This window comes from Lissotriton vulgaris, chromosome 11 (assembly GCF_964263255.1).
Source record: "Lissotriton vulgaris chromosome 11, aLisVul1.2, whole genome shotgun sequence".
In the NCBI taxonomy this organism is placed as follows: domain Eukaryota; kingdom Metazoa; phylum Chordata; class Amphibia; order Caudata; family Salamandridae; genus Lissotriton; species Lissotriton vulgaris.
In genome coordinates, this window is record NC_141699.1 from 136,015,605 (window position 1) to 136,042,674 (window position 27,070).

Here is a 27,070-nt window from a genome sequence, read left to right on the forward strand (position 1 = left end):
TTTTGGGTAAAGGGGTATTTTTAGGGTTCAGGGTCAGTTTTGGGTTTTTGGGTAAAGGGGTATTTTTAGGGTTCAGGGTCAGTTTTGGGTTTTTGGGTAAAGTGGTATTTTTAGGGTTCAGGGTCAGTTTTGGGTTTTAGGGTAAAGGGGTATTTTTAGGGTTCAGGGTCAGTTTTGGGTTTTTGGGTAAAGGGGTATTTTTAGGGTTCAGGGTCAGTTTTGGGTTTTTGGGTAAAGGGGTATTTTTAGGGTTCAGGGTCAGTTTTGGGTTTTAGGGTAAAGGGGTATTTTTAGGGTTCAGGGTCAGTTTTTAGTTTTTGGGTAAAGGGGTATTTTTAGGGTTCAGGGTCAGTTTTAAGTTTTTGGGGTACAGGGTAAAAATAAATTAAATTTAATTTTAATTTAAATTATTTAATAGCAAATAAATTAAATTAAATTACTTTGCATTATTTTTGGGGTTGAGGGTCAGTTTTGAGTTTTTGGGGTACAGGGGTACAGGGTAAAAATAAAGTAACATTAATTTAAATTTAAATTAATTTACGGAAATTAAATTATTTAAAATTACATTAAATTATACTTTTTACATTAAGTTACTATTATATTATTCTTATTAATATATACTTACCAATACTTACGTTGTAATGGTCCGCGTTGTAAAGGTACCTGCGTTGTAAAAAAATGCGTTGTAAATACATGCGTTGTTACATGACCCGCGTTGTAAAAACCGCGTTGTAACAGTATGCGGAGTAAAAGTCCGCGTTGTAACATCATATATCCGGTCTGGAGTTTTCTGATTTCTGCAGCCTGTCCTCTGTTTGCATTGGACCGTAGTCCCAGTTGTACCGATTTGGAATTCAGTCAATTTGTCCTGCCTCTGCTGCCGGAAGATGTCTCTTTAGGTCTCTGGCTTTGCATAATAGTAAAGCTAGTACCTCTTGCCATGTGACCATGTTTTTTTTCTTGCAATCTCTTTTGTTCTGTGCAGGATCTGACCCTCCGATTTTACTTATGCTGATAGAACAACACATTCAGTGTTCTTCTTTAGGCATCTCACTCACTCCCTTAAAGGACCCTTTCCTGATCTGTGGGCCTGGATATCTCTGTGTAGGTCTTTTGTCTGTCTGTTTTTTTCAGATGCCTGCACTAGAGTGTCCAGCTTACTTGGACTCCTGTTAGTCGGGCTCACTGACCTGCGTATGGTCCCATCAACTCAGGTTAAGGACTTTGGTGCATGGTCACCTTTATTAAGGGATTCTGGTCTGAGCACAGATTCTGCTGTTAGGTGCTGGAGAACAAACTATTGTAGTTTTTCACAATCTGGAGATACATTCTTTCAGAACATCCTGCTAGTCGGCCAGACCCTTGTTCTTTAGTGAACCTTCAGAGATGAAGATGCCAGCTCGACTCTACCCACTTCAAAACAATGTTAGTTATATTTTTGGTTCAGAAAGGATATTTGGCACAGGTAAGCCTCTCGACGTGCCTGAGGCCTATCAGTGTTAGACTAGGTGGACCAGGATAACATTGCAGTGCCACACTCCACCCTGATGCTAGTTACGTCACACCAAAATCACTTTCTAACTAAGATTTGTAACTCCTTGCTGTTGAATGAGCACTTGACCCACCCCCTTCTTCCATTTTATGGCTTCACTGCATTGCTTTTCGACCGGTATTCTCATCTGACGACTATGCATGCGGAGATGCCTGGTAATTACATTTCACCAGTGTATCATGGCTGTCAGCCTCTTCTGTTTTGTATAACTACTGTTGCCGGGAAACTGTTTCAAACACCAAATACGTGGCATGTTTAACCTATAATTATTCTTACTTAATCCCAAGCTAAGCTGGATGAGTTTCAGTTGATCCAGAAGCTTGGAAAAAGGCGTGCAGGAACTTGTAATCTTACCACTTGAAGCAGAAAGCAGTGGAACATGTTCAGACCTCTGCTACAGCCATGTATCATATGCATTTAGACTGTGCTGGTGCAATATTGTATTTTTGTGCTTACGTTGTATTGGGTTTTTCTAAGTGGCAACTTTTTTGTTTGGCAACCTCTCTGAAATAAATAAATGTTGTTGAATGTTAAATATATTTGTATCATCTGGTGTATTGTGGGAGATCAGACATCGGTAGGTAGCCTCTCGCACCAACAAAAATTGTTATCTTTTACGACCTGAGCCTGTGTTCCATTTCTCATTCCCACCCACTACCCACCTTCAAAGGCCTAGTTTTACGTTAGAACTAAGCTCATCCCAGGCATACAGGTTATTCTATGATGGAATGAAAGAATTGGGGGAAGGGTTCAAAGAGGTGGATCGGCATTGGGGAATGTCGAGAAGTAGGCGAATGGCTCTTAAAAGTGCTTTTCTTCCATCCTGTGGTGTGGCCTGCCCTGAATGTTGCAGACTGTGGCCCCATAGAATAAAGTAAACCATTATGTACTAATAGGACATTGCTCTTTTCTTTAATTCCAGGAGCTGGAGCTTATAGAAGATGTATGGCGAGGGGAGGCACAAGACCTTCTCACCCAAATTTCTCAACTCCAGCAAGAAAACAAGCAACTGATGACAAACCTTACAGTGAAGGATGTCAACTTAACAGAAGAGGAATTGCAGAAGCACGCAGGTAAAAGCAGAACCTTGACCCACAGGACAGTTTTCTTTCAGTGTATGTTGCAGGCATATTAAAAAATACAAAACGTTTATACTAAAGCTCCCGTTTTCAGAAAATGGAAAAATGTAAGTGTAGCTGAAGTTACTGAGTCAGTAGACATAGCTGCGTGCTGTAACATGAATAAATATAGACCTTGAACAGACTAACTCATTGACTGAAGTAGTTAACTGCTTATCATTACTGAACACAAGTATTGGTAAGTTCAAAAAGTCTCTTTTTTTAACAAGGCCAATATGTCTGGCTGTAACTGAAAATGCAAGCCAGATCGATCAGCCTTGCTAGTGCTTGTTACTAGAAATCCTGCCAGTCAGAAATAGGGCTTTTCTGTAGCAGGCTGCAGTACCTAAGTCATCAATATAAGGAAGGGTCAGGTGATGTAAGTGAATGGGTAGAAAGACTTAATTTAGTTGGCTCATAAAAATACGAAACTAAGGGCGCAGGAGTGGGGAACATCTTAAACGGGTACTTACTACATTTTATTAATCACTACTGTGGCCATTGTGCCAGTTTTTTGTATGCCTACCCGGTTTGCCCACAGATGGGGTCTGTACTTTAAGAAATGTAAGGGATAAGCTTGATGCCATTCTCTAGGGCTGGTGAGTCCCATATACAAGGAAGTTAGTCATTGAGATCTAGAGCTTTGTTCACTTCAATATAGGATTAAGATCATATGTATGACGTTTATAGCTTCCTTAATAAGAGACTGTAGCCATATTTTGGCCACTGAGTGATTTGCAATGGAGTGACACTAATTACTGGGGGGAAGAAACTAGAATACCATTAAACATTTTGAAAAGTAGGGCATGAACTTTAATAATAAATAATCATAGTCCGTTTGGTGCACGTAAACAGTTCACGTTCAAGCAATTGCCTGTTGAGAAATCATGTATTACAGTTAAACATTTTAGAATCCCTACACAGGACATGAAAGATTATAAAAATCATAGTAGACCTGCAGACTAGTGACTTGAATGATTTACTCGACCCAACGGTAATGCTCTTGAACCATAAACTGGTCTCAAATTGTGAGATAATGGGCAAATATTTAATTTCACTGATCTACCATTTTTTTTATTGTCCCAATGAGAGCACCGTCAAATATCTGAGTTCAGCATATATGCTGTACAAAGAACTCTTTTGTTTGATTTCTTAGACTAAACATTTGGTCAATATATAAAAATAACCTAGCCCGCATACAGGGTACACATGACCCTTGCCTTGCCTCTATGTTTACTGATAGGGAGGGGGCAGATATATTTCTCAGTTAATTATTTAAAAACTCTCACTTGTATTAAATATATTACTAAAGCATGATGTAGTAGCGCACTGTCATTTACAGAATGCACAATTTCCATTGAAATGGCCGTAACATTTCTTATTGACTTACCGTTTATAGTGTACAAAGATAAGGTGTAGAAAACAGATTTCAGGAAATATTTTTTATTTGCACATCCGTAAGTAAAGAGTTCCTATTTGTTTTGATCCTATTAAAATCTTTTTTTCCATCATGCTTCAGAATTACAAAAAAATGTGCTTTCCCAACAGCTGATGTAGTTTTTGAAAATTTTACAGTTCATTTACAAGTTATGTGGAGAAGTGTGGCTCAGGGGTTAGAGGCGGCAGACCCAGAAGATGAGATCGGTCCTGGACCAGGGTTCAATTCCCCGCCTCGGCGGGTCTTGGGCTCAAAAATTCCACGGACTCGATAATTCTCGTTCCGGTGCCTACTCGACTCACGGGTTCACACTCTGCGACTCTGGGCAATAGCTTGCTTAATCTCCACTACGGCCCCTCGCGGCAGGATGCCTGGCTTTCACCTTGTGGATACCCTGCTGGGGTTATCTCACAGGGGAATACCAGGACGGGTTCCCAAGGCAAGCGCCTTGATGCCTTCGGGTGATACGTGCGCTATATAAATCGCAATACATATACATATTTAAATGTTGTGTGTTAGAAAAAAGCTGACATTCTACAGGCTTATTTCTCACACTCCCTGTACCGCAAGTGTGGTAAGATTAAAGAAAAAAAAGATTTAAAGACGTTTTTATTGCTCATTCAATTTCTGAATAAACAGAAATCCTTTTTTATGCCAACTCGAGCTTTCTCACTAGAACTGACAAGTAGGCCCTGAAAACAGCTTGCACTGATAAAAACGGACGTGCCAGGGCGAGTACATTTTTCAGGGCCTGCTACATTGTATTATTTTTATAATGATGTGAAATTAGCATCAGGAATGGCAACTTTTTTTCAAATGGTCTCAATTCAAAATTGTTGTCAATTTTGAATATCTGCTGTTGGAATTTGAAAAGCTCTATTTTTTTATGCATTTAGTAAATTTATTGCTATTTAATTTTAAATCGGACTTTTTAAAAACATTTGCTAATTTTCATTTCAGTTTTAGATGTTAATGTTTTTTAAGTGCATTTAACCCTTTTGGTGCGTCGGACGGCCCCCCGCCTTCTGACATCACAGTGGGCGTGTGCTGAGGACGGCCGAGGGCCGCCCGAACCACACCTATCTATTATTTCACTCGCACCGCGGCGAAATTTGCGCCACGGTCAACGGGTTAATATTGGATGGTGTTTGTTTTTATGGATGCAAAGCCTAATCAACTCTGTTTACATACCTGCCAGCCGCCCTTGCGGTCCGGCACAAATCCTTTTCTGTTTGAAGCTACTGTAACTTGGGTCATTGTTAGGGAGTCCCACAGTCGGATATATGCCCTTTCTATAATCAGGCAGCGGCACCATAGATCCTTACCAACGGTCCCTGGAAATGGACAATAATGCCTTTTCCTTATGCAGCTACGCATGGTTCACTACTGCCCCTTCTGCCTCAGAACACCAGAGAAAAATGAACTGAACTAGGTGCCCTCGAATGTCTTTTATTAAAAGAGGAAAGAAACCATGGCAAAAAGCTGACTGTGCCTTTGTTTTCAGTGGCACAGATCACGGAGAGGGGATGGTTTCCACATACATATGCATATTCAATTTCACAGGTCTTCATTTTGACTTATTTATTGTGTCTTAATCAATATGTTAATAATGGATTGTAATGAAAACGGTCATTATTATATATCCCAACTTTCATGGAAGGTATTCCCAAAGCACAACTCGCTGAGAAAGTGCTTGAGGACGTGATAAGGACAAAAAAGGGAATTTGTAATTTTGCAGCATGAATCCTTTTCTGGATTCAAACGCTGTGAATCTATTCCACCATCTAGTGTTTGTGTCTGGAATCGTGTTTTGTCCTTCTTCTGCTTGTTTTTTGGTGGGTGTCTTTGATCACCCTTTGGTGGCAAGTCCATCCCGTGGGCAATGTCAGGCCGGACCTCTGAAGTGCCTGTGCGTCACTGCCATCTAAAGATTTTTTTCTGCTGTTGGGTCTGGAAGCACATTGGAATGTGGGCATAAAATGCGAAGAAAATGGGTGGATAAAGGATATGGAGAACATCCCCTTACATTCTCCCCAAACTACCAACTCCGGTTTGCGCACAGGGATCCACAGGAGGTCTGTAATCTGTGTCTCTTGACGGATCACAATGACAAAGACTGCAAAGCGCTGAATTTTTACAGAAGACTCAAGACCAGATTGAAGCAGAGACTTGCACATTAACCCATGGCCGGCACGAAAACCACAAGAATTCCTGAAGGACCTGGGTTTCTCCAGCGATGATGAAGAAAACTTGAACAAGCCTAGCTGGCATAGGGAGGAGAGTCGACACTGAAGTGAGCATTGTCTGTGTCAAAAGGGAAGAAGCTGTAAGGAAAACTGTGAGGGATACTGTCTGAAGGGGCAGACAGTGCTTATTTACACCGACAGCACAACAATTATGTTCTACCTCAACAAGTAGGGGGGAACCAAGTTATTCTCACTGTCAAAGTTAATACAGGAAATATGGAAGTGGGTGAGCCAATGGAACATGATACTGGTAACAATACACCTTCCCGTGAAACAGAATATGGAAGCAGGCAGGCTGAAGAGGCAAGAGAATACCTCCTACGAATGGGAGCTAAAGCAGGAAGTACTGGACAGCGTGTTTGTAGGAGAGTAGGGTCTGCTATCCTATGGTCACCCCAATTTTTTCTTTTTGCTTCACTGGTTTTCGACTTACTGAGGCTGTGGGCCTGCTAATCAGACCCCCAGCTTGCTGTTCTCTCTCTAAATTCGTAATACATGTGCTATAGGTACATACCACAATTGGAAATGGACTCCTTGTCAGCCCCTGTACCATGCACTATAGGTGCTCAGGGCATAGGTGCCACCAAGGCCTACCAGGGGCTGAAGCATAGATTTTGCCCCCCCTGGCTGGTTCTTAAATTGACACAACTGGCTAATCACTCAGCTGGGGCAAGTGGGTGTAATCACCCCTTGCTTAGGTATAGTATATCTATATCTAAACCTATATCTGGACACATATAAACCTGTGAGCCACTCCTATGGAAGGCCTTATCAATCCTGGAGGCAGAGTGCGTGGTTTAATGTGAGATGGAGCTCTGGCATGAGCTGAGCCTGTCTGCAGCTGTCGGGAACAACTCCCTAAGCTGTTCCGGGATAATGCCATACCATATACTCTTAAGTGCCTCGCGGTTATATAGCAACTTTGGTTTGGCTTTATCAAAACATGTCGTGTAAGGTGTCATACGATTGGGAATACTATCCCCTCGACAGTTCTGTCGACGGGGATAGCATTCCACCCCTCTAGAGGGAGAAGACATGTTACTTTACTGAAACGCGGTTGATTTTTAAAAGAGCCTCAGATCCACAAAATGGATGCTTCTGCCACAGACACGAGTCTGACCTCCTGCTGCTGACCGAAACTCAGCAGAGGAGGCCTGGACAAAGGGTTTCCTGTCGCAGGGCGGTGTTACACCACCCCAGACGGGAGATAGTGGATTGTAGCAGGGAGATTTGAAAGAACCCAGACACTGCCTGGGGAGCACAAGGCTGCCCCTTGCATAATCCGGCCAAACCGGTTCTGGGGCACACCAGCCCCAGTCCCAGCGCGGCCTGGATCAAAGGGAAAGGGGTGTATCCACCCCCTTCCTGGGTCCCACCCATAGGAGGGGACCTAGCAGGTAATCCAGCCCCCTAGATTGGTATAAGAATGGGAGCAGTGCCAACGCACTGAGATTATCCTGACGAAACATTTGAAACGAAACTCTGGACCCTTCGACATCCTACTCAACGTAGAAGACTGAAGAATCTCCCTTGTGGTCAAGGAGTGACCACCCTGTGCAAACAGGCACCATCCAGCACCTCGACCCTTGCTTTGTTGCAGTTTCCGCCGGAACTCAAGCGACAGAGATCGACGAGATCAAGCTTGCCTGCCTTCCTACAGCCCGATCCACAGTCCCTGCAGAGCTGAGACCCGTGGAGGCGACCGGAAGCGTGGGGCACGCCATCTTGAAAAGGCCACGAGAAGCTGACCGTGCAGCCCACGAGTGACCCTCGAAGCTGTACACCGGGGTCTGAGAAGCCCCAACCCTGAGCCACTCTTGCACCGAAGCTCACCCCTCTACACTCGACGAGTGCTGCGTGGGGCCCTTCAGCTTTCTTTGGCTCAACGCGTTGGCCCGGTCTCTTGCCAGCTGGCTTGTGGCCCCTGTGCCGATGAAAACCTAAAACCGACTTGCTGTTCTGGTTGCTCCAGACTTGCACCAGCTCCTCTGAAAAGGAGCCCCTGCTCTGACCCTCCTGGTCCGAGTGAGAAGCAATCTTCCGGTCCTGCATGGATTGCTCTTGCCAAGTGTTGTTTGCTCCAATCTTGAAGCCGACTGCGCCGACGGTGAGAGCCTGCGTGGGACAGATCGTGACCTGCTCCTGGACGTCGCAGATGCCCCAGAGCCCACGTGACAGCGGAGAGAGGCTCCTCGACAACCACCTGATTGCGCCCGACATTGCCTGGTTCCGTCCTGGTTCCACCCTGGTCACTGCTGAGTGACCCAGACTCTGTCCTCTCTGCTTTCAGGTACTTTTCTACTTCGATCCACCCTTGGATCCCACCGGACACTTCTCCTTCACATCGCCTGCAGCATCTTCAGCTCCAAGCACCAAGAGCCTGCGTGTCAAAACCTGACGCCACTTCGACCCTATGCACCCGCTTCCTGTGGGTGAGGTAACATTGCAACGCCGGTGTTCCCACACTGGTACACACCTCTAGGGTCTGTGTCTAAAGTTTGGTTCCTCTAGGTTCAAGGGAAGTGTCCTTAAACTCTATTTGTGTAACTTTTACGCACCATTGACATTGCATTGGTGCAAGCCGCACTTTAAGTGCTACACCCGAATCCCGCGGGCTTTTCCCGACTTCAGCATTGCTTGTCCTGACTGCTCCCAGCAATTCCCTAGGCCCTAGGCCTAACCACTTTTCGATTGGTATCTCTTATACCACTTTTTTAATATATGGTTTGAGTGGACACCCGCCCTTATCCATAATTATGCAACTTTGTATGTTATACTGTGCTTTTGATTTAACGCTTGTGCCCCTTTGCTCATAAAGAGTACTGGGGATTAATTTAGAAATAAACACATTTTTATAATATATACTTGTGTGGTGTCCTTTCATTTGATATTACAGGATTGTATGTGGTAAAACCGCTCGCATAACACGACCTCTTGAGTTAAGCCTTTAAGGCTGCTTAGTCTATGCTACCCTTAAGATAGCTTGTCTACTAAGGTTGACTTACAACCAGACCGCATAAGGGATTGTTTGGACTGGTACAAGGTGGTTCCAGAATTGGAAACATCATATATCAGGCCAACTTCTCACAGTGTTCATACAATGGAGAATGGTATGCGTAGCCCTGTTCGCAACTCCAGAAAATCTCAAAATGCCAAAACTTCACGTTCAGGTTTCCACACCAGTGGTCGAGGGGAATACCCTGTTGATATACTGACTGATCATGGAAATTTGGCTATGCCTTTCCACTGATTCCCCTTATCCCAAGGGTAATGGAAAAGGCCAGACAACCAGGAACGTCACTCATACTAATCTCCCCACAATGGTCCATAAAGACATGGTATTTGGATCTATTAGAGAGGGCCAAAGGACAAATCATACCAATCAAAGCAACTAAGGACCTATTAACTACGCAGAACAGGGGAGTGTGTCACCCAGAACCTGCAACACTCAACCTAGCAGCATGCACCTTGAATATATAGTATTTGGGCACCTTCAGTGGCCTTCCAGGACAATAGAAATTCTGAAATCAAGAAAAACGAGCACTAGAAAGTGCAACATGGGCAAGTGGACCAGATACATCCACAGGTGCATAGACCAAAACAGAATAGAGACAAGGACTGAACATGGGGTAGTGCTAATATACCTTACCCACCTACTAGACAGCGGCCTGACCTGTACATCACTAAAGGTCCACATAGGCGCCGTAGTTGCTTACACCAGAGAAATAACAGGGAGCAGCCGCTTCATACTATGTTTGAAAGGATTCCTGGAAGGATCAAAGAAAGTTGCACAACCAAGAACACCAGCGCCAATGTGGAACCTGAACACAGTACTCTCAGGGTTGAACCATTTGAACCAATGCACTAGACTGAATTGAGGTTTTTAACTCTAAAGACCAGTATTCCTAATAGCCAACATGTCACTCTGCGGAGTCAGCGAGCTGCAACCACTGACCTTCCTAGAACCATACCTTCAAATCCACAAGGTTTTTCTGAGAACGAACCCACAGTTCCTACCAAAGGTGGTGTCACCTTTTCACGTCCAACTGCCAGCCTTCTTTCAAGACCCACAGAGTCAGGCAAAGTGGCACTTTATACCTTGGACGTGCAAAGAGCACTTATGTACTACCTGCTGGACACAAAATCACTCATGTACTGCTTGCAGGAGACAAAAGCAATCCAGAATGAAAACCAGCTCTTCATCTCCTTTGCCAGGGCAAGCTGCGGTACACCGATAGCTAAAGGAACGACTGAACAATAGATCTAGGAAACCATCAAAATATGCTATGCAAAGGCGGGGAAGACTTGACCCACATGCCCTAGTGCGCACTCAACCAGGAAGAAGTGCGCAACATTACCATTCCTGGGAAATTACCACGTGCCGACATCTTCATGGCTGCAACCTGGGAATCTCCACACACCTTCACGAAACATTACTGTGTGGACTCCATTCAAACAAAGAAGCACAGGTGGAACAAAAAGTCTTACGTCTGTTTGCCAATTCATCTGCATTTCAATTCATCCTTCCCAAGGAACCAAACACTGTTACGTAATCAGATGCACAGCTTGTGAATTCAGAAAAGGATTCAAGCTCCAAAACGAAATGGTTACTTACAGATAGGAGTAGTTTTGCAGCCTGAAGAGTTTGCGGGATACACATGCAACCCTCCCGCCTCCCCAGAAATGACAGAAAAGCAAGGCGAAGAGAACAGAGATTGAATGCCAGGGGAAGTTTGTAAAACAGCATACTAAAAAATAAAAAAAAAGAGAGAGAAAACAATCTAAAAATGGCGACAATGCACAAGAACTTCCGGCATGCCATCTGGCGTCACAGAAGGAATAGACTTATCATAAAATGGTGGCCGACGATGAAAATGAATTAGAAGATGGAGACAACACGATTCCGAACTCTATCACTGGATGTGGGATGGATGCAAAGCATGTGATGTCAGAGAACTCTTCAGGCTGCATACCTACTCCAATCGCCTATCATTTTTGGCTAATGCAGGCACTGTTGAAAATAAATCAGCAACCTCTCCTATTTGTAACAGTTGTTTCCATATGGCATAACGATGCCCAAGTAGATGCTAATGACACATGATTGCAAAAAGAAAACTAATTCCTTGACATTAGCATTGGAAGAATAAGATTCATCCATGCCCCTGTGTGGGGGACACACAAGAATTGGGAGGAAAGCCATCAAATCAACAATAGGGGTCTGAAATTGACAAGAGCACTCCTGTAATGAGCATGTGGCATACCCAAAGCCCACTTTAAGCATATGTTAAATCATTGGAAACTACAGGTCTGAAACAAACAGCTAAAACTCTAAAGCCAGACCTAAACAAAAGCAAAGGCCGACAAAGAGTTAGTCTCAATGGTATGTAGGTCAGATTGCACCATCCAGAGATACCAACTTACTATTTATTTTTATTTATTTATTTTGAAAGTTTTATATAGCGTGAACAAGATCTTTGCAAATATCGGAGCGCTTTACATATACAGGGGGTAAGGAAACAGGAAACATGGGACTGATTAACAAACTTTTGAGCAAAGAATAGTGTTGGTAAAAAGTGAAAAGCAAAATAGGTTGGGTACATGGGGGAGCATAATGATTGACTAAAACCAGTGATACATATCGACAATCAGACAAAACAATAGTGCAGATAGGTGTAGAGTCTCAAATAGATCCAAAGTACAAGTTCAGGTGAATTTAGTCAAGAGGATAGCTTTTACTTCTTTTTTAAAGAATGCAGAGGAGGAGATAAGTCTGGTTTCAGGAGGGAGTGAGTTCCAGATCCTGGGGCCATTCCTGAAAAAGAGCGTTTATATGTTTTTTCCTTCCGGAATCTACAAGGTTTAAGGAGAAGATTCTTTGTGGTTCTAGTGGTCTTGCGCCGCCAGATATTGTCAGTTTCTGAGTGAGGTGGCGGGGTGAGTTGTGGTGTACAGCTCTGTGCATCATGCAGGCAATTTTCAAATGTATTCTGGCTTCAAAAGGCAACCAGTTCAGGGATTTTAAGTCCGGGGAAATATGAGAGTGTTTTTTTGATCCAGTGATGAGTCTTGCTGCAGTGTTCAAAGAGGCTCTCAGGGGTGCAGTTGTAGATAGACGGAGTCCGCAAAGGGCGATGCTACCGTAGTCTAAGCGAGGAATGACTAGGGCTTGTACTGCAGTTTGGAAGTCCTTGGCAGGGAGGAAGGGTTTAAGTTTCCTCAGGGTATTGATTTGGTAATTAGCTCCCTTAGTTGCCTTGCTGATGTGCTGCTGCATGTTGAGATTGGTGTCAAGTGTAATACCTAAGGATTTCGCTGAGTCCACGATGGTAGGTTGGACATTGAGTGCAGTTAGGTGCTTAAGCCAAGTTTGAGTGGTGGAGATTTTCGCTGGAGGTGAGATCAGTAGGAACTCAGTTTTCAGAGCATTGAGTTTGAGGTGATTATCGGCAAGCCATGATTAAGTGTTTCTGAGCGTTGAGTTCAGAAGTTTGATGTCGTTGGGAGATTGTAATTTGAGATATAGTTGGGTGTCGTCGGCGTACATGTGAAACTGTATATTAGATGCTTGTAGCAAGGTGGTGAGAGGTTCCATGACCAAATTGAACAATGTTGGGGATAAAGAAGATCCTTGTGGGATGCCTAAGGTTACAGGCAATGGTGGGGACATCAAGTTGTTGCTCTTGAATTTCTGAGCCCTGTTATGCAGAAAGGAGGTGAACCATTTGAGAACAGTCCCCGATAGACCCATTGTGGTGTTTAACTGCTCGAGTAAGTTCTCGTGTTTGACAGTGTCAAATGCTGAGGAGAGATCAAGAAGGATGAGGAGGCAGGTATCGTTTTGATCTAGGATTTGGAGTGTGTCATCGATTATGTGTGTCATAGCAGTTTCAGTACTGTGCCCTGCTCGGAAACCAGATTGATGAGGGTTGAGGAGGTCAAACTGATCAATGTGTTTTGTCAATTGAAGTTGTACGCATTTTTCCAACAGTTTTGCAAGTGTGGGAATATTGGTTATAGGACGGTAATTGTTTAGGTCGGTAGGGTCCGCTGTTGGTTTCTTGAGTATGGGTGTAACTTGTCCAATTTTGAGTGAGTCGGGGATGAGTCCTTGTTGAAGTGAACTGTTAATAATTTTGGTCCAGAGTGGGAGGAGTAATGGGATGAAGTCTTTTACAGCGTTGGCAGAAAGAGGGTCTGTGAGGTGATTAGAGGGTTTCAATGTGCTGATCAGTTTGACAATTGTTTCTTCTGAGTAGGTGTCAAAGTATGACCATGCAGCATTGTTTTTTGGTTCAGTGGGTGTTATGCTGTGGGGGTTGGAGTAAAGGATTACGTAATTGCACAGATCACTCCTTATGTTATCAGTCTTTAGCTTGAAGAAAGCAGCGAAGTCTTCAGATGATGGTATATCACCTATTGTGCTATGTGAATGTTGGGGTTGTTCCTTGGATTGTGTTTTGATTAGTTCGAATAGTTTTCTAGGCCGGTTTTTTGCTTGATCGAGCTGAAGGCTAAAAAAATCTGATTTGGTGCGCTTGATTTTCCTGAAGTAGGCGTTTCTCTTTTTCTTCAGATTTTTAAGGTGCAGTGCCGAAGGGGCTGATCTCCAGGTGCGCTCTGCCATTCGCATGGCTCGTCTGTCTTCATTGAGTCTACCATCGTACCATGGGTTGGAGTTCTTAGTGGAGACTCTTTTCAATTGCAAGGGGGCGGCCTCATTGATTATTGAGGTCATAGAGTTGAGGTAGTGGTCGGTCAAAGATTGAACGTCAAGAGCGCCGGTAGGGGGAAGGAGGAGATTGCTGCTGTGGGAAGGTAAAGAATTTGGGTTAAGTTTCTTCATGTCCCTTTTCCAGACCTTGGGTTTAGTGGCTTGAACCGGGTTAAGTTTAACTTTTTCATTGATGAAGAATGTGATAATGTGGTGGTCTGACCAGTCAAAGGGTTGGATTGACTCAAGTTGGGTAGAGTTCTCTTTGGACATGATAGGGTCGAGAATAGGGCCTTTATCGTGGGTCGGGCTGTTGCAGATTTGGGTGAGGTCGAGAGCATTGAGGTAGTTTTTGAGACTATTTACCACCGCGTCATTGTAATCGTTCCAATGGAGATTGAAGTCACCAAGGAAAATCTGAGTGTTTTGCCGTCCGGAATAGATGATATTGTGTCCATGAGTTGTTGGGTGAAGATGAGGTTGTCTCCAGGTGGGTTGTAGATGACGTGTAGAGAGCATACAGGTTTGTTCTCGCTGATGACATCTAGGCAGATGTATTCGCAGGAGGTCAGTGGGGGGGGGGTGGTTCTAGTAATTGAGAGGTTGCTCCTATAAATACACGCGATTCCACCGCCTGACTTGCTGGACCTGTCAAGTCTAATGATGAGGTGGTTGGGTGGAAGTAGAATATCCATGATAGGTGTAGAAGATTCAGTTAACCAAGTTTCAGTCAGAATGGTTAGATCAAGGTCCAGTGTTTTGATGAGATCGGCGATGTTGGAGGAGTGTCTAGGGGCCGATCTGCAGTTGAGAAGTATGCATTTGAGTCTGGGGGTGTAGAGGGTGGTGGAGGGTTCTAGAGTGAGGGGGACTTTTTGAAGGTTATTTGGGACCGAGCCTCTGTTGTTGTTTAGTGTGGAGTGCCTAAGGGGATTAGAGTGAATCGTGGGGATGGAAAGGTGTGTGGTGGCTAAGTGGTTTTGGGGAACTGGGTCATAAGAGCGGAGGAGAGTGCGTATGTCGTGGTCCGAGAGTGGATTAATGGTGCGTCGGGAGCGGTTGGTGAGATTGCGAGCGGGGATAGAGGTCCAATGTGGGGAGTTTTGTGTGAGAGGGTGAGTAGGAAGGGTGGGGGATTTGTTAGGAGGGGGAGTGGCGATGGGTAAGGGGTGACTGGATTGTGTAAGGAGCAACTCTTTGAGGGTGTGTAGATCTACTTTGACTTGGAGAGTGGACATAATCATGTCCAGCGTGGGATTGGGAAAGGGGTTGAGGCTGGGCACTAAAGGTGAGTGAGGGACTAATTGACTGTAGTGGAGGGGGAGTGGAGTGGTGTTATTGCAGGGGTTGGTGATATTCATGGGTGGGTTGTTCGGGAGGATAGGGAGGTTGGGGGGAAGGGTGTCATTGAGTTAGGGTTGGGGAGGAGGTTAGTGGTATAGGTAAGGGTGTTGGTAGTAGAAGTGGTAGGAGAGTTGGAGGGGAGAGGTGTGAGAAGATTAGTAAGGGGGTTGGTGTTATTGGGCCGGGAGTAATTGGTAGGAGGGGGAGAGACGATGGGGGATGAGTGTAGGCTGGAGGTTACGGGGGTGCAAGTGAGGACTGAGAGTGGGGGGGGATAAGTTGAGGGATGAATGAGAATTAGGGGTGTCCAGGATGCAGGTGGAGTAGTGGGGACTAAGAATGGGGGGGGATAAGTTGATGGATGATTGAGGGCTAGGGGTGGCGGGGGTGCAGGAGAGGTAGTGGGGACTGGGAGTGGGAGGGAGGTGAAATGAGAGAGGGGCCTATTGTGGGGAGGGGGAGTGCAGTTAAGGGAGGTGGGGAGTTCTGAGCTTCTAGTTGGAAGTGGGAGGGGAGGGTTGTGTTGGGGTGTAGAGGGGGTGGGGAGGATGTAAGAAGAGGAGTGATCTACGCCTGTGAATGAGGGATGTGAGGTGACAGTAGTGGGTGGATGATAGAGTAGAGTACTGGGGGGATGGGGGAGGTGTGTGTTAGTGGTAGGAGGCGCAGTGGAGTCAGGGTGGTTAGGGTCGGATGCCAGATGGATTTGAGTCTGAGGGTTGGAGATATAGTCTATGAAAGTGGGGAACAGGTTGTCGAATAGGTCAAGGTTCCTGTCTGTGGATTGAATCAAAATAGTGCCATTGTTGTAGATGGTGATGGTTGCTCTAGCTGGGAAGAGTTGGGAAGGAGTGGTGGACAGTGTTAAGCCATGGGCGGATTTCCTGGTGGCGGAGATAGTGAGTAAGGTGAGGAGCGCTTGTCTCCATAGTGCTCTACGAGTAGTGTAAAAGATGATATCTGTGCTCTTCGCTCCTTTGTTTAGTGAGAAGTAGGTGTCTACAAAGGGGGTTTCAGGGTGGGACTTCAGGAAGTTGTATTTAAAGCGTTTGGTGTTTTTTTTAGAGAGCTTAGGGGGGTAAATAATTTTATATGTGTGCTTGCCCGTACGTTCCATGTTAGGAGTAGAGGTGTAGGTAGGTGTAGGAGGTTGTGGGTGTAAAAAAAAGGGCTATGGTAAGGGCGAGTAAGGTGGTTAGTCTAAGAAGTGGGCAGGCAGGAGTAGAGGATGTGACTAGTTTAAAATGGCCGCTTCTTTAGGCATGGAAAGGTAAGGAGGATTGACTAGTCTAAGATGGCCGCCAAGTAGGGTAGTTGAGGTGAATGTATGTACAGGGTATTTAAAACACAGATTGTAGTTGAGGGAATATGGGTTCTCTATAGGTAGTAGCTCTATGGAGTTTGTCAGGCCTTACACATGCAGTAATATGACCTTCATTGGACAAAAACTACTTTGCATAGTAATGCTTAGACTGTTGCGTGTTTATCTAGGTTCCTGATCGATACTGCGACCTTATGCCCCTATTCGGCTATAAATCCATTTATTCCCTATATTGGCATAACCGTTCAAGTGCGATTTTCAGAAAAGTCATCTCTGGCCTCACACGAACAGAGCCACATTCCAGCATAGTTCTCTGCCACTTCCTTTGCAACCAATTAGTGCAATGACAGAGCAGAAGTCACTATCTGATATTCCTAGATTAACACTCCGAGTTCTTCAACAAGATAAAAACTCAGCAAACCTGGAAATCCCCGCTTGCTGTGTTTTGATTAGTAATGGAACTCTAATGAGCAACTGATAACTATCACTTCCTAGTGACATCTTTAATTGACGTCTTATGTCCAGCAAACTTGCGTCAAACCCGGCACCTGTCGGGTATAAATATTACCAACGTTGCCGTGAGCTGTGAGCTGAGAGCTGTCGTGCTGTTGTAAGCTGCCGTGCACCCTGTTGTGCATCCCATTGCTGCTGCACGCAGTACGCTGCTGCTGTTGTCCCTTGGTGGTGAAGCTACTGATACCATTATCGCTGCTAAAGTGCGAACGATGGTGCAGTACGCTTAGGAGCTGAACAGCCGTCCCTCTGCGAAAGAAGCCCAGCAGATTCCAGCTGCCGCGGGCGCTGTCCCCCGCCTCCTCCTCCCGACGCGCTGAAGAGACCCGCTGCCTTTCTCCTGCAGAGAAATCCAGCTCCAGCGTTTCCGGTCTGCCCTCGCGGGTGACTGGGATATTGAGTGCCCCCTGAAGGAAATACCAGACTTCCATCATTCTATTCAGAGGTATGGTGTTGACTAAACCCTTAGATGAGAATTCTTGAAGCAAACCTTGGCAAAACCAACTTAACTTAAAGCTACTTACTTACTCCCCTTCCACGTGTTAGGCTTAGGTCAGGCACACTGGGGTAGGCGTAGTTAGAAGCACCAGTTGAGTATTTTAGCCTAATGTATATATGACTGTATATATGTTTTATTACTTTTAAACCATTGTATGGCTAAGAAACCATATCAATGCTTTTACAGTTCTATTTCGCAATCCTTATCTTACTGTACGTACTTTTTATAATAACAAGTCTTGCAATTGTGGCAATACATTTCTCTTGTACGAGAAGAAAGACTGTTCAATAAATGTTAACCCTTTATTGACAAACGCCCGTCTCTCTATTCTCTACATCTCGTGAAAGTAAACTGCACTAAACTGACTGAGTGAAATACATGTCTATTGTTTCACACGACCCTAGAGATTGACTCTTGATCTGAGGAGCAAAGTTGTCCTGTTGCACGGTTGTTGGAAAGCTGAATCCCTTCTTGTCTGTGCCAGGGAAGCTGATCACTTCCCATGCAGAGAAGAAAGTTTCCAGTGACCTCTGAGCTAGTTGGTAACACACCCAATTAAGTTTAGCATAGTCAGTGGAGGCCTGGAATATCCGCAGTTCCACGTCGATACTACTGTTTGTTATTCCAATGCGCAGGGCCTAGTGGGAAACTAGGAACTACACTACAAGACTTTTCAAAAGAGCAGTTAGTGTTCAACTATTGTAGTTTGTGGAGGAAATTAAAGTACTAAATGATTTTCAGCTGGAATTTCGCCCAAACCACAACATTGAGTCATTGACTGCTATAGGTGCGAATGACCAGTCTAGGCAGATACATCTGGTTTATTGGCGCTGTTTGACTTTATCACATAGCTGACCATCTTTTACCCCAACGACATAAAACTGCATATTAGCTTCAGTGATTAATGGATTTTTGTTCTGGTTGTGATCATGAAGTGGTTGGAGGGTGTCTTGCCTTACCAGCTTAAGTCCAAAGTTTGGAAATCTGTGTGAGTTCTGAGTTTCCTTGATTTGTTATTATCTCTGAAATGTGTGTCCAGAGATACACAGCACTGGCTGCACCAACAATGGTGAACCCTAGTCTTTAAACTTAAGTGAGTGTTTTCATGCACTGGCTTTAGCACAGTATATCTGGGAGAACTGTGTGCTGGTGTGCCAAGCAGTGTCGCCCCTCCCTCCTTTTGGATTGCTGTGAATGCATGGGGTTGCTGTTTTAGGCATGATGAGGTATTTCAACTCTTTTCTCCGAGTATCTGTTTACATGATATGTATAAAAAGCCTTTTGTCATTCTCTGTCTTAACTGCTGTTTATCCTAAAATGATGTTGTAAATGTTGTAATTTTGTTTTACCATATGTATCTGTCTTGTTAAGCACGCTGATGTTTTTGTTATTCTTTGATGCTGTCATTTGTCTCTTACCGTAACTAGCTCTATCATGTAAAGCGCTCTGATACCTCTGGGTCCAGCCAGCGCTATATAAAACCTCTAAATTAAATTACATTTTGAGATGAGTGTGTTTACACATTTAAGTTCTTTTGTTGATGAAATGGTTGAGCTTGTCTTAATACGTCGACCGTATGATTATACTGGCAAAAACAGCAGAAAGTAATTCTTCTGGTTGAAACTTCTACAATTGACGTATAGCGTAGGCAGTAGATAACATAGTGATGTAGTCTGGTCAGTGTGAGAAGTTGGCCTGATTTATGATGCTCACTAGTTCTAGTGATCACCTTGTATCAGTCCAAACAACCGTTATGGTGATTGGTTGTAAGTCAACCTTATAGACCAGCTATCCTAATGGTAGCATGGACAAAGCAGTCTTAGGCTAAACTCTTTTGTCATGTGAAGCCAGCTGTTTTACCACATATAACCCCTTGAATACCAAATGAAAGGACACCACACAGGTAGTTATGAAAATAGAGAAGATATTTATTAACTAACATACACCTCTGAACTCTTTATGAGGTCAGAGGGCTAAGCACATGACAAGACTCTTAAGAAAAATACGTTTAAGTTGCACAATTACAATGTTGCCCTAGGGGCACGTCAAACCATATACTAAACAAGTGGGATAAGGAAATCGATAGAAGGAACGGAGCTGTCCAGAGGCTGTAGGATCGCTGGGACTACACTATCCTGACCTGAGGTAAGTAATAGGAGGCCCACGGGACGCGTGTGCACAGTGTGAACTCACACACGAGATGCGTAACAAAGTCAATGGACAGTACAGTTTACGAAAAAGGGGAGTACGGACAGTTCCGACTAGCTAGGACAAACACGACTGGAAATCTGGACACTAGGAGAGTCAATCTACCGTTGAGCACCGAAATGCTCTCGTTACCTCACCCTCGGGCTGCGGGTGCATAGGTGTGAAAGTGTGTCGGTTTCCGCGTCGAAGTCTATGGAGCCTTGAACGATGCTGCAGGCGACCAGGAGGAAGCTGTCTGGAGCGATCCAAGGGTGGATCGAGGAAGATGAAGACCTGAAAGCAGAGGGGACAATGTTCAAAGTCACTAGCCAGTAGCCAGTGACCGGCGTGGAACCAGGAAGGAACCAGATGCTGTTGTCGCGATCAGGTGAAGAGTGGACGCTTGACTCTGCAGCCACGTGGACCAGGAGGTGTCTTCGATCAGGATGGAGGCACGAGCTGTCCCACGCAGGCTCTCGCTGTCGGCGGTGTTGGTTCCAGATTCGGCGTCAACAGGCCTTGGCAAAGGCAACCCACGCGGTGAGTGGAAAAGGCGTCTGGGGCGGACCAGGAGGGTCCGGGGTGCTTCTCATTTGCAGGGAAGCAAGGGCCAGTTTGGAGCAACCAGACCAGCGGTGTAGTTTTTGTGGATCATTGTCTAGGAGGCCACTAGCCAGCCGGCAAGTGACCAGACAACGTGTCGAGCAGCAATCAAGCAAAAGGGCCCCACGCAGATCTCGTGGATGCTGGAGGGCTGATCTTCGGTGCAGGAGCTGCTCCGGGCTGGGGCTTCTCAATCCCCAAAGCACTTGGTCGAGGTTACCTCAGAAGTCGTGCTGGGGCGAAGTGCTGCTTCTTCCAAGATGGCCGGTCCCACGTGTCTCGTCGCACCCACGGATCTCAGCTGTGCTGCAGATGTAGGTAGAGGTCGGAGAGGTCTGGAAGTCCGGGTCTCGTCGGGCTCTGAAGTCTGGATCCTCGAGGGAAGACGACAAAGTGAACCGCTGGAATGCTTGATGGTGCCTGCTTGTGCAGGGTGGTCACTCCTTGACCACAAGGGAGATTTCTTCAGTCTTCTGTGGAGCAGAATGTCGAAGTCCAGAGTTTCTTCTTGTAGAGTTTCAAATCAGGATTAATCTAACTTGGAATGGGACCAGCTCCTACCTTTATTCTCCTAAAGGGGGCTGTACTACCACTAGGTCCCTCCTATGGGTGGGACCAGGAAGGGGGGTGGTTACACACCCTATCCTCTGTCCGGTTTCGCACCAGAGCTGGGGCTGGAGTGCCCCAGCAACTGGTTTGAACCGGTGTATGCACAGGGACACCTTGTGTGCCCCAGGCATGTCTCATTTCTTTCAGGCCTGTCCTACCTAATACACAAAATCCTGTCTGGGGTGGTGCTAGCACCTCCCAAGGCAGGAAACCCTTTGTCCAGGCCTCCCTCGCTGGAAGGACTCCCAGCAGCGGGAGGTCAGACTTGTGTCTGTGGTGGCAGCATCCATTTTGTGATGCTGAGGCTCGAGTGAACTTTAACCGGGGTTCACAGTTACATACATGTCATGTCCCTCTAAAAGGGTGGAATGCTACCCCCGTCGCCAGAATTGGCGAGGGGGTAGTATTCCAATTCGTACGACACCTTATTCGACATGTTTTGATAATGCTATGCCAAAGTTAGCAATAACCGCGAGGATTATAATGCACTTAAGAGTATATGGTATATCGTTATCATGGAAACAGCCAAAGGACTTGGTTCCGAAAGCTGCAGACAAGCTTAGCTCATGCTAGAGCACCATCTCACATAATTCCAAGCACTCTGCCTCCAGGATTGTTAAGGCCTGCCATAGGAGTGACTTATAGGAGGATATGTGTCCATTTTAGGTTTAGATATAGGTATACTAGATCTAAAGCAAAGGGTGATTACACCACCTTGCCCCAGCTGATTGATCAGCCAGTTGTGTCAGATTTGGATGGCCAGCCAGGGGTGGCATAATACATGCTGCTGCCCCTGGTAGGCCTTGGGTGCACCTATGCCCTGGGTACCTAAGGTACACTGTACAGGGGCTGATAAGGTGACTCAGTATCCAATTAGATATGTACCTAAGGTACTTGGAGTACATTTTAACAGAGAGAGCAGGACGCCTGGGGTCCTGGATAGCAGGATCCCAGGCCACTATGTCGAAAACCAGCAAAACACTAGACAAAAAAGTTGGGGGCAACCATAGTCAGATATCCACCTTCCTACAGTCAGTCCAGTAATTAAAGCAGTTTTATTGAGCTTAGTGGTGGGAAAGTTAGATCCACTATATTGCCTTTTTGTGAGTTGGAAGGCCGCTTAATGGACAATGGACAACTCGGTAGTAGTAAAAATATTGTTTATTTAAGATGAGTCTATTAAACAAGAACTTTAAAGTACATATGTAATACATATTGATGAAATTAAAATAAACGTTTCAAATTCTTTACAGCACTCTAACTCTACCCCTTGCACATATAACATCTAGAAGGTGCACAGCAAATAAAAATGGTATTGTATGCATGCAGGTCATTGTCCTACATTTAGAAGAACTGATTTTAAAAGCACAGCTGTACAATTGCAGGACTTTAGGGTGACATTGCCGTCGGTCCCACGTACTGCCATGCAATGCATTGGCCGCTTGCATGCACAAGCCAGCCTCAACTTCATTGGTGTACCTTAATAATGACCCTATTGTGTACCACCAATAAATATGTTTCCAAAACCTTTTTGCTAATTGTCTCAACAAACTCAGCAGGTGAGTTTGACCAGGCTTATTCCAATTAAATCCTTGCTGTGTCGTACTAATCATTCCATAGCTGACCTTATTTTTCAGCATTAGCCTCCATAATAACAGATTCTAGGATGTTTGTTAAAACAGATGTTACATATATTGGTCTTTGGTGACCTGATGGCGATTTTCAAGTGGTGGTGCCACCTTATCATTCACAGATACATGCTATCAAACATGGGGTCCCATAGGGCTCTATATTGAGCCCTGCACTTTTCTAACATCTATGTCCAACCCCTAGCTTTGTTGGCAAAAAGTAGAGGGTTGTCATTGTTTTCCTTTGCAGATGACACCCAGTTAGTTGTCGTCTTCTCAAAAAGTTGTCTAGATAATCTTTTTAAATTTAAAGAGGACCTTTTAGCCATCTCTGACTGGATAACAGCAAATTGCTTACAGCTCAATGCTGCCAAGGCAGTAAAAAGCCTAGGCTTTTGGATAGATAGTGATCTTTAATTTGATGCACAATCCAAGGCCTTAGCCGGATCTTGTTTTGGTCTCCTAAGCGGGCTGAAACCTTTACTTGGCTATTTTGCACCAACGGTCCCCCAAACTATTCTTCAGGCTACAGTCTTATTAAGGTTAGATTATGGTAACTCCCTCTACTTAGGCACCAATAAATACTGTATTTCTCGCCTCCAAAGAACCCAGAATGCTGCAGCTCGTGCCCTGCTAGCACTTCCTAAATCTTGTTCGGTTGCGAATCTTTTGCCTAAGCTTCATTGGTTGCCGATAGCTAAAAGAATTCATTTTAAGCCTCTGTGTGTAGCCCACAAAATGTTGACACAACAAGGACCGCCGATTTTAGCGGATCTGCTGGTCCAATATGTGCCAAATCGCCCTCTGCGTTCGGCCAACTCTGGTTCGGTCTCTACCCCCCGATTTCAAAGAGCCAGAGCAGGTGGCCGCTCTTTTAAGGTCCAGGCGGCGCACCTTTGGAATTCCCTCCAGCTTTCAATTAGAGGACTTCAGAACCATCTGGCATTTTGAAAGTCTTTTCCCAGCGTAGGGTGCTTTCCATGTGCTGGAGTGGTCTATTGGCACATGCTTAGGTAGCGCTGGGATGCCCCGTAACTGGGACAGCTATACGCTGTACAAATTTTGAAATAAATGAATACATTTTGCCCACATTTCCAAAATCAATACCATGTGGGCCACATGTTGAGTTCAGTCCAAAACAGCACGTCGCCCCTTATTCCACTCCCTTGTGTACTTCACCTATAATAGACATAGCTCAATGTCACCATGAGTAGCATTTACTGGCTCATTTTCCTTTTTAGGTCTGGGTAGACAGCACAGCTGTCTGCAAGACATATTGTTACAAGTTCTTTCAAATACACACTGAGGGGGCTAAGCTCTACCCAGAGTAGTAGTAATTTATCACCCCATTCTGCTGGCTCTTTGGCGTATCATTCCACCTTCCTAGGAAGTGCTTCCATTGGAATACGAGGGACTAATTTACATTTGAAATGTATGTTAATTCACGCTGTTTTATTCCATTCAATTCTTTGTCTCATATGTGTTTTATACAGGATTGACAAAGAAAATAGGGCTGGCTTTAAAGTGATGAAAAGCATTTGTACATGCAGTGTATATAAAGCTTATGTAGGATGCCTACATTTACATGTGTTGACCCATTAAAGGCAGACATTCTGGTGTTGCCAATTCTGGTTTCTTACAGGGAGAATTTGTTTCAATGTACATGAACCAAGATTTTGACTGCCAGAGTGCATTCGGTTGAAATAAAAATCCAGGGCTTGAAAAATGGAAAATCAAAGTAAAATTGCATCTGTCTTTATTATTTATAACTTCATATATTTACTCTTCATTAAGCAAAGCCTAACTTGGAATTACTTTTAATGCCACCTTGGCAAATGCTCCTTCTATGATGTACATATCATTAGGCATTTATCTGGATTCTCATACGACATTTTTCCTTTTCCTAGTTTTCCCCCATCAAATTTAATTTTGTCACTATTCATTCTTAAATATTTTGCATGTGGCTTTGATGTTTTTATGTATTTGAACCTACACTGGGAATTAATTTTGCACTTCCTGTTTTGTCGTTACTTAGGACTTGATTACGATGGCGGTGGTACAATCAGCGCATTAGATCCGACCGCCGTATTAGTATGCAAGCGTTTGGATCACGGCTGGTGGAGGGAAAGAACGCTGCGTCCGATAGGGTCAAGGATCCCGTCAGTGCGGGGGTCGGACTCCTATTCCCTACAATGGGGCGGTGCCTGCTTATGCACCGCCGTACGAATATGGATGTTCCTTTTCATCAGCCCTTTCATGGCATGATAAGGCAGGGGGACAGTGACTTTGGGGGCCCTTAGCAGGGCCACCTTCCCCTCTAGCCCTCTGAATTGGGCCCTATGAAGCACATATGGTGCCCCCCTAAACATCCATGTGTAGGCACCGCGTGGTGCCTGCGCATAGTGCAGGAATGCTTAAAATTTGTATATTTTGTACTGAGGGGGTGGTGCAACCTGCTGCACACACCCCAATGCCAAGTATACAAATTGCGACTGCCATGAAGGCAGTCGTATCATAATTCGAGCAACAGGACTGCTGACTTCTAGTCGGGAGGTCCTGCTTCCACCATGGTGCCAGTCGCGCCAAAGTCATCGTAATCAGGCCCTTAGTTTCTATTACTTGGCTTACAGTGTCTTGCTTTATAGTTTTCCACCAACTCTCTTTCTGTCCAGTGTATGCAATTTTAATGTCATATTGTTAGAATTGTTGCAGTAAGAAAGTCGGCAGCAGTTCAAAATATTCTGCAATCATAGTATAACTTTTTTTCTAAAATAAATAATTGTTTCTCATTTTCTTTGTGCTAATGAATTATTTGTTTCTTTTACAATGGCAATATTGTAGTTCTAGAATTCTCCATGTTAGCCTAAATCTTTATTTTAAAAGATAGAATTGTTATGGTTCGGATTCACTGATGGGTGAATGCCCTCTGTCAACGATTTCTTCATTAGTATTCTTTAGCAGGTGTGGAATTGATCCCTGTCTGGTTACATAATTTGCGTAGTGGATCATATGGTTTTGGTTGACATTCACAAATCTCATCCCCTAAAGAATTCCAAACTTTCACAATTTTTTTCAGTAGTTCAGTTCACTCATTCTAAATGTATGTGCATATTGCATCCTTTCTAATTGATCTTGAAAAGTTAGTTAATTCTACACAATAGCAATTGGAGGTCTTTAAACTCCCCAAAATTAAAAGGGTTCAACACAGACAGACTCAATAATGTAGACTAGTGGTTCATTATCTCCATGTGGTTTTCAGTCGCGATCTGTGACCTCCTTTATGTTGCAGAGTCTTGACACTTTTCTGGATCCGTCACCAAGAGGAATGGTACAGCGCAGCAACTTGAATAAGGACATAATGAAGCGTTTCCTTTTTTGCTAGGGATGTCGGAGCGTGAACGGCAAGTGATGAAGAAATTGAAGGAAGTGGTGGATAAACAAAGGGACGAAATCAGAGCAAAGGATCGGGAGCTTGGCTTAAAAAATGAGGACATTGAGGCAGTAAGTATTTTTTGTCATCTCGCGTTATGCTATTGTGAGTAAATATTGCTGTTCATGCAAAACATTTACCACCATTAACACTCCCAAATGGAAAGGTTTAGGGTGAAAATTTACTTTATGCCACTTCTTTGTGCAAATCAGAACTTGCTGCACAAGAGTGACGAGCCTTAAAAATTAACTTGCATCCTCTAACTTTGTTTTCAGTCTAATGTCACCTTTCATGCTGCCTTTGCCCAATTTCCATATTGATGTAGAGATTGTTCAATGCTAATAGATATGTTATTTACTGCTTGTTACAGTCCTCCTAAAATTCAAGCACTTGCAAAATTGTCAAAGAAAGATAAGTTTAAAATTCAACCCGAACTTTAAAGCCATTACATGGCGTACACTTTCAACTACCTAGTTTTGTCAAACTTTCCCAGCAATGAACGGCAAACGACAAAACCTCTTTTATTGTTTTGCGGCAGTTGCAACAACAGCAAAACAGATTAATGAAGATCAACCATGACCTTCGGCATAGAATCAATGTAGTGGAGGCTCAGGGGAAATCCCTAATTGAGCAGAAAGTGGAATTGGAAGCAGATCTGCAAACTAAGGAACAAGAATCGGGAAAAATGAGGATGGAAATTGGAAAATTAAGAGAGAAACTACAAGGGCAGCAGAACAACCAAAATGGGGAGGTGGTGAAGGTAAGAAAAGATTCCAGTGTGACAAAATTTAGTACATTTGCAAAATATTTTTTTTACTTGCTTTCGCATATATTTTGGTTTATTTATTTCATATATTTGTATTGCATATGA

General features: G+C 44.3%; 1 protein-coding gene across 2 annotated transcripts in view; it reads left to right on the plus strand.

Annotated features, from left to right (window-relative positions):
* Positions 1-27,070, plus strand: part of RILPL1 (Rab interacting lysosomal protein like 1) — a 95,149-nt gene that overhangs the window by 20,996 nt on the left and 47,083 nt on the right. For both annotated transcript variants that reach the window (XM_086942911.1, XM_086942912.1), the window contains exons 2-4: positions 2,475-2,625; positions 26,152-26,270; positions 26,738-26,959. In XM_086942911.1, coding sequence (XP_086799037.1) covers positions 2,475-2,625; positions 26,152-26,270; positions 26,738-26,959 — 492 coding nt within the window. The remainder of the gene's footprint in view (positions 1-2,474; positions 2,626-26,151; positions 26,271-26,737; positions 26,960-27,070) is intronic.